At 41.5% G+C, this 8,384-nt stretch overlaps 1 protein-coding gene across 1 annotated transcript; it reads left to right on the forward strand.

Moving 5' to 3' along the window:
• The first annotated feature begins 1,474 nt into the window (after positions 1-1,474).
• Positions 1,475-7,920, forward strand: LOC311236529 (caspase-7-like). Its single transcript, XM_084324208.1, has 4 exons — positions 1,475-1,916; positions 4,542-4,705; positions 5,542-5,671; positions 6,179-7,920. Exons 1-4 carry the CDS (start codon positions 1,691-1,693, stop codon positions 6,424-6,426), a joined length of 768 nt encoding a protein of 255 aa, XP_084180334.1. The 5' UTR covers positions 1,475-1,690; the 3' UTR covers positions 6,427-7,920.
• Positions 7,921-8,384: the final 464 nt, after the last annotated feature.

Consider the following 8,384-nt stretch of genomic DNA (forward strand, 5'->3'; position numbering starts at 1 on the left):
AGAAAGGTGTATTAATGACACCAAGGCCTGCTAAACATTTAGAATGAGGGAGAAAAAAGACAGAAATATTGTCGCCTGATCTCTACACTTATTATGAAGGAATTCTATTATCCTACAGCCTATATTCCCACCACAGTCAGAACAGCTGAAACCTGCCCATCTTCCGTTGTCGACTTTAACGAATACCTGAAGTGAGAGAAAATAATACTAACCATTTACTAGTAATACTAATAATAAACGTTGTTTGTATAGCACCTTTCATACAAGGATTGCAGCTCAAAGTGCTTCACAACAGCAGACAATACAAAATGGCACAAAATGAGCACATGAAGTGCAGACATATAAAGAAATCACATTAGGATCCAACATCCCAATAGGCCACCTTGTTTTGGTTTGATTCTATGGCCGTTTTTAAAATAGACAATAATAAAAAAGAGTAAAATAGAACAATAGTGCAGTGCAATAAGATAGTTCTGAATGACTGTTTAACAGTTTAAAAACTGTCGTTACCTTCCCTGTTTGATATCCACAGTTTAAAACCTGACAGTCTTCCTTCCTGTTTGATATCCACTGACTTTGACCCTTGGAACCTCCCTCTCAGGGCGCAGTTCCAGGCCTGGGTCCCCCACACAGTTAACCTGACAGTCTTTCTTCCTGCTTGATACCCACACAGTTCAATACCTGACAGTTTAGAACCTGTAATAAAAGAGTAAAATAGTGCAATCTACAGTACAATCAGCAGCGGAGTGTATTAAAAGGCTAAGGTGAAGAGGTACGTTTAAAAAATATATATATTTCCCCCCCTAATGTCCATAGGTAGGGTGTTCGATAGCTAGTATGTATACTCGTATGCACTCCGCTACTAAGGAATCTACAGTTTTTACTACCTACAATGCTAATATGCACTCAACTGTTAAACAGTCATTTAGATTATATATTAGATTAGATTTAGATTATTGGATTGTTATATATTGTAACTATTTATTGTAGGGCAAATATAACTGAGAGGGCATACATTACACACCCTCATCTATGCACACGTCCAGAGTTAATTGTATTGATTTGTTATATTGTTTACACTGCTTTTTTATTCTATTTAATTTTCACTTCTCCGCTGTACTATAATTATGTCACCGCTCACCGGTACCATGTCTTATACCACCTGTACCTCCCCTCCGCCCTCCCCCATGCCGCTATGATGCCTGAATTTCCCCCAAGGGGATCAATAAAGGAATATCTTATCTTAATAATATGCACTCAAGGCTGTAGCACCGTAGCGTGTGTCCAGTGTTTCCCAGAAGCAAAAAGCGTGAGGCAAACGGGGAAGACCAGTTACGTAACGGCATCGACACCATAATCACAGAGGCACGCGATCCTCGACAGGAAGACGTCCATATACGGGTTTACAGGTGTTGAAAGAGGGCGTGTCCGTGGCACCTTTTACAGAGGTGCAGGAGGTCATCCGCTGAGGCAGAGACACGGAGAGCGAGCAGGAGACAGACATAACGGACTCACGGCTCTCCAACCGGTGTGTTTTATTATTAACTACTCTTGCTGCTGAGTTTTCTACCTATTGTCCATTTCACCGTTAGAACTAAGGACGTAAAAAGAACAGGACTCGACACAAGAGCCGAACCAGACGGCACTCTTCTCTCTCCCACGTGGACCGGCCGGCGCCCTCTCTGTGACCATGCCACTGTGGAAGAAGGAGGGCGGGGGGGACGGCGACGCAGAGTCCAACAACAGAGCGGTCCTGGTGTCCGTGGCGCACTTTGACCCCGGGGTGAACCTGTGTAAGAGGTCCGGGGCCAACAGAGACACCAAGAGGCTCCACGGCACTCTGAGCAGACTGGGCTTCGCGGTGACCATACACACGGACCTGGGCGGTGAGGAGATCTGCACGCTGTTTGAGAAAGGTGGGGACGCGCGCGGTGACACGCCGACACAACATTCTGTACATTCTGTACATTCTGCACGCGTGGCTGCCGAGCCCCTGGAGAACAGTTGCAGTCTTCCAAGCCGTCTTCCTGGAAGGGAAACATCTATTTCTGTATTATTAATGGTTTTCATGAGGAATGCCATAACAACAAAGGAGCCATTTCTTTTTTCTTTTCTTTTTTTAGAATATCTTTTTGTTCTGATACACATGGTTATTCTACTAGGCTACATGGTTATTCTACTAGGTTACATGGTTATTCTACTAGGCTACATGGTTATTCTACTAGGCTACATGGTTATTCTACTAGGCTACATGGTTATTCTACTAGGCTACATGGTTACCGTATTTGTATGGAAATGTATGGATGGAAAAATTATCTGTTTTTTGCATCTTGACCGGAAGAAACTCAATGACAATCGACTATATTATTAGATCCATAGCTATAATATATAATATAGCTTTAGGCCTGCAAACACAGCCACACAAACACGTATCCCCATGTTAAAAGGCGCTGGCCTTTCAACAGTAACAGTAAACAGCGCCATCTGGCGCTGAAAGTGTTAATATGCGTCTTTGTTTACGGTTTGATTATCACTGATACAAAGTAAAATAGTGCAGTGCAATAAAATAGTTAGTAAAATAGAATAAAATAATGCAATAGTGCATTGCAATAAAATAGTTATCATCGTATTTTTTCGGGAGGCCGGTAAGAAGTGCATTACAGTAGTCGAGTCAGCTTGAGATAAAGGCATGGATCTGGTTTTCAGCGTCCTTTTGATTTATAAATGGCCGTACTTTAGCTATGTTTCTAAGGTGGAAGAATTAAGTTTTTGTCAACTTGTTGATTGTGATTTAAAGCTTAGGTCTGAGTCTACCATAACACCAAGACTTAACTCACTCAAATACAGTTAGCAGCTGGATAGACTACAGATGGAAATTAGCTTCTGCTAAATCTGGTGCAAACATATTTTCATGTAACAATGCTTAATTGTCCAAAAATCTTTATTTTTTATCTTTTTTAAATAGATTCGGGGCTTTTCAGAAAACATTCAGGGCTTGAGCCCAAGTAGCCACCCCCTAGCCCCGCCCCTGCTATCCTGTGACTAGATCATATCCTATAATATCCTGTGACTAGATAATATACTATCCTGTGACTAGATAATATAATAGCCTGTGACTAGATAATATACTATTCTGTGACTAGATAATATACTATCCTGTGACTAGATAATATACTACTCTGTGACTATAGATAATATACTATCCTCTGACTAGATAATATACTATCCTGTGACTAGATAATATACTATCCTGTGACTAGATAATATACTATCCTGTGACTAGATAATATACTATCCTGTGACTAGATAATATACTAGCCTGTGACTAGATCATATACTATCCTGTGACTAGATAATATACTATCCTGTGACTAGATAATATACTATCCTGTGACTAGATAAAGTCCTAAAACTTTGAAGTCATCAGGTGCTGGGGGAGCAACACTGTCTCATCAGAAAGCATAACGAAGTACTAACCTCGCCCACAGGAAAAAAGGTACATAATGTACGGTGCGTAATGGTTATGTAATTCGTATCGGCGAAAGTCCAAATAGAAACAGCGCGACTGGGACTTGAACTAATAATTTGTGATAGCGGGAGGCAGGTGCACTCACCACTAGACCAGCCACCCACCGAGATACAAACACAGACCAAGACCAAGACCCACCTAGACCAGCCACCCACCCTGATACAAACACAGACCAAGACCAAGACCCACCTAGACCAGCCACCCACCCTGATACAAACACAGACCAAGACCAAGACCCACCTAGACCAGCCACCCACCCTGATACAAACACAGCAATATTATGATTATGCTTCCCCCCTGACTCTTTTCTTATAAACTACTCATCCCGTTGCTTTTGTCTTTGTTTAATTTTTTTTACTCTTTACTCTCTGTCTTTGTAAAGTGTCCTTGAGTCTGAGAATGCTTCTCACTTTAAATCCAATTTATTATTATTATTATTATTATTATTATTATTATTATTATTATTATTATTATTAACGTTAAGGTAAAAAATGAAGGGTTAAGGGGGGAAGAAGACACCGATCTTTCCACTGTCTGGCAAAACAACTGATTAAAACATGACTGTGGAGGACTCCTCTCAACTGGTATCATGAAATGATAACAAGGGGATCAATAAAGGAACATATCTCATCTTAAATGCATTATCACAGAAATTGTCCAGAACATATTGTGAAGGAAGCATGCACACGCCTGTCGACTGACTATGTTTGAGTTTGCATACCGAGAGACAAAATGTCCCTTTATCTATTCAGACAGCATGTCTGTTTAATGAGCACTGTGGAAGTTATGTACACTATGTAGTAGTAGTGTGTGTGTGCGTGTGTGTGTGCGTGTGTGTGTGTGTGTGTGTGTGTGCTTATCTGCACATACATGCCATCGCATGTCTCGTCCTGTCTTGCTCCGCAGGCAGAAAGGTGTGAGCAATGGGTGAGCAGCAGTCAACAGAAATAAATGTTTTAATAACCCTGTGACATTTCGGTAACCACGGCGATGATGTGTGTTTGTTCTGCAGAGAGCCAGCGGCCTGTGAAGGACTGCTTCCTGGCCGTGCTGTCGTCTCACGGCGAGGAGGGCTGTGTGTTCGGAGCAGACGGGCAACCCGTCAGGCTGTCCCGCATATTCAGCTGCTTCCATAACGTAGCCATGGAGGGCAAGACCAAACTGTTCTTCATCCAGGTCAGCGTCATCACCATCACGTGCTACAATCACACTGCAATCACAAAGTCAGAACACAGTCAAGCATGCAGTGATAATTAAGTACACAATTCATTAAAAAAAAGGTTCCCGCTCAAAAGTATACTTAAATAGAAACAGAAAGGTATTTGATAATGTATGAATGTATTAACAAGGTAAATATTATATATGAGATTCTTGTATTGCAATGCATAGGAGAGTCCAAGCCTTGAGTTACTTCAAAACATATAGTACAAGTACAAAGTACAATGTAGTAAAAGGAGTACAAGTACAAAGTACAATGGAGTAAAAGGAGTACAAGTCACCCGCTTGGCTGGCCGTCTGCACTAATACAATTGGCTGTATTAGAGGGTGGGAGAAGCTGGCGGGGTGGGTCCGAGTCGTTGTAAACAGCGACTCCTACAGTTCGGTCGGGGCGCCTGCTAAGCGCGGATAGGACTTGAGGGGGATAGTGTGGTCCTCCCACACGCTACGCCCTCTCAGTGAGAATCCGCGCTGCCAGGTGAAAAGAAGCGGTGATTGGTTGGACGTGTGTCGGAGGAAGCACGTGGTAGCCTCCACTCTCCCAGACCGACTGTGGGGGGTAAGTGCGCAGCGACCAGGAAGGGACTGGGAATTGGCATACGACTAACATTGGGATGGGAGAAAATCGGAGGAAAAATGGAGGGGGAAAAAGATCAAAAAAAAAAGAAAAAAAAAAAAGAAAAAAAAAGGAGTACAAGTACAAAGTACAATGGAGTAAAAGGAGTACAAGTACAAAGTACAATGCATTTAGCTCTGAGGCTGAGCCTCATTCCTCAGTGTGTTCTCCCCCCCAGGCGTGTCGCGGAGGAGAGCTGGACGGGGGGGTGGAGGTAGACTCAGCAGGAAGTGACGTCACAGAGGACAGCTTCTCTCAGTATCTCTCTGTTCCCATGGATACGGCCGTGATGTACGCCACCGCGCCAGGTAGCCCCCTGACACACACACACACACACGCACACACACACACACACACACACACACACACACACACACACACACACACACACACACACACGCACACACACACACACACACACACACGCACACACACACACACACACACGCACACGCGCACACACACACACACACACACACACACGCACACACACACACACACACACACACACACACACACACACACACACACACACACACACACACGCACATCCTGCACTCTCTCACACACAAACACACTACAGGTCACTTTAGGAAAAAGCAAAGGTCACTTTAAAAAACATAAATGTATGTTTTTGTAGAGTATAGTTAGTTATTGTCAAACCCCTTGACAATTAACATTATATAACTATAATAAATAGATCACACCGGATGGCATTTTCTATGCTAATAATGTTTCTCTCTCTCTCTCTCTCTCTCTCTCTCTCTCTCTCTCTCTCTCTCTCTCTCTCTCCCCCCCCCCCTCCCCCCCCTCAGGTTACGGGGCCTTCATGCACCCAGCGGGAGCCGTCTTCCTCCAGACCCTCTGTACCTTGCTGGAGGAAGAGGGGGGTCGTGACCTGGAGCTGACCCGCTTGCTAACACGCCTCTCCCACCGCGTGGCCTATACCTTCCAGGCCACAGGCCGCGCACTGGGAGGGAAAAAGGAAATGCCCTGCTTTTTAACACGAATGACCCAGGAAGTGTTCCCATTCAACAGGACACGCACTGCCTCTGCCAGTTAAGCTTGTGTGTGTGTGTGTGTGTGTGTGTGTGTGTGTGTGTGTGTGTGTTCCACACACAAAAAAAAGGAAGCTAAACTCAAACTTTTACATATTTGTTTCACATGTATGTGTAAGATTATAACTGTTTGTTGGGTTCACTAAACATATACGTGAATGAACAAAATTAAGTTTTAAATAAAATAAATTCCCTCCACGAGTAATACACGATTAATCGAGTATATCATTTTTTTTTAAATGTCCATCCCTAATATGTGTACATCTGCCTTTGTTTGGGGTATGCAGCTATACATTTGAATAGGGAGGTGTAGTTTCCCGCACGGTCCACCCGTATAGCTTGCAAATAACGTGAACTATTATTTTTGTAATTATTTATCTTTTGCTGTAGTGGATAGGTATATTATTTTTGATATTGATAGATAACTTATTACATATTAATATTATATTGTTAGGAAGGGGCAGGAGATAAGCTTTGCTTCTTTCTGTCCCTTCTCGAACAAAACCTTGTCTTGAGCTATGTTGACAATTGCTTCCATGTCTAGGAAGATATATTTTATTTTATTTGTATTTGTATTTTATTTAGTTTCTTATTTAACTTTCTATTTATTTTTTGTTATTTTTTGTTATTTCAAGTTTGTGTGTTTGTGGTTGTTCAAGATAAATAAAGATCAAATCAAATCAAATAGCGATTTACCATTTGGAAAATGTATTATCGGCTATTGTAATAATTCTGCCTCATGAACATTGGCAAGCTTTCCATTTTTGTACAAAATGAGTCCCCTTCTATCACTAACATTATTGCATTTTTGTTTGAAATAAAATGATACGTAATTATTTTACGATTATTACGTTTCATGTTGAGCTACAGACTGTGGATGAATACACGCAGAAAGGTACACCGTGCCAATGTTCATGCTTTATTTGTTTTAAACGAGACGATTTAGAAATGTGTCCATTGGAAATACATTGCAATTTCAAGTGAGGTGGACCGGCCGGAAACAACAATGATGTAACCACTACACCTCCGTATAGCGACATTACTAATGGGAACATCAGCAGTTTGCTCTGTATTGTATCTGTATATCTGTTACGTTATGTTCTCTAGACACGGAGGCACGTTTTAACTTCTAGTCGGTTCGCTGAGCCTGAACATGTTTGACGACGTGTCTCGCGGCTCTGCAGAGACACGTCACACGTCTGCATTTGTTGTCCGAGGACACTGGAGTGAAACAGAACAGACCGTATTATGATTGCAATAAGTTACGAAAGTTGTTTTCCATGTTTTCCAAATGTGACTGTAAAGGTGAGTTACGTGGTTCTCAAACTACGGGTCGCGACCCAAATTGGGGTCAGCACATTGGCAAGTAAACCTTTTTTTTCTTTTTATAATTTTTTTTTTTTTACTGTTCTGTCAACATATTTTGGCTAAATATGCCTCGTTTTATAAAAGTGTATTGATAACATACTGCTGTAATTAAATCTTCTACTAAATATGCATGATCAAGTTCAACAATGTGTGCTTTTATTTTGATATTCCTTAATTCCACGTTGAAATTACGCGATACATTTAGTGTGGGGTTGCCCAAAAAAATTCCTAAATAAAATGGGGTTGTGGTATAAAAAGGTTTGAGAGCCCCTGATTACATGTATATGGTCAAATACTCTGTATTGGGACTTTATGCATTGTAACAACATCATTATTATGTTAGAATGATATTATTCAAATGTTTCATTAGTTGTTAAGTTCTCACAAAATTCTTTACCTCCATCTTCTTTATTGTTCATTAAGCGCATGCGGGTCAGTTCACACTGGAATATGATATTGGCCTGATTTAAAAAAAATATATATATATAATAATGTGAACAGCCAAACAAAAAGGATCAGATCTGAGCAATAAATCAGAATTGAGCACTAAGGCTGGCAGTGTGAACGCAGCACTCAGGCTGGAAGTGTGAACGCA

Source organism: Notolepis coatsorum (genome assembly GCF_963971535.1).
Source record: "Notolepis coatsorum genome assembly, chromosome: 11".
In the NCBI taxonomy this organism is placed as follows: Eukaryota; Metazoa; Chordata; class Actinopteri; order Aulopiformes; family Paralepididae; genus Notolepis; species Notolepis coatsorum.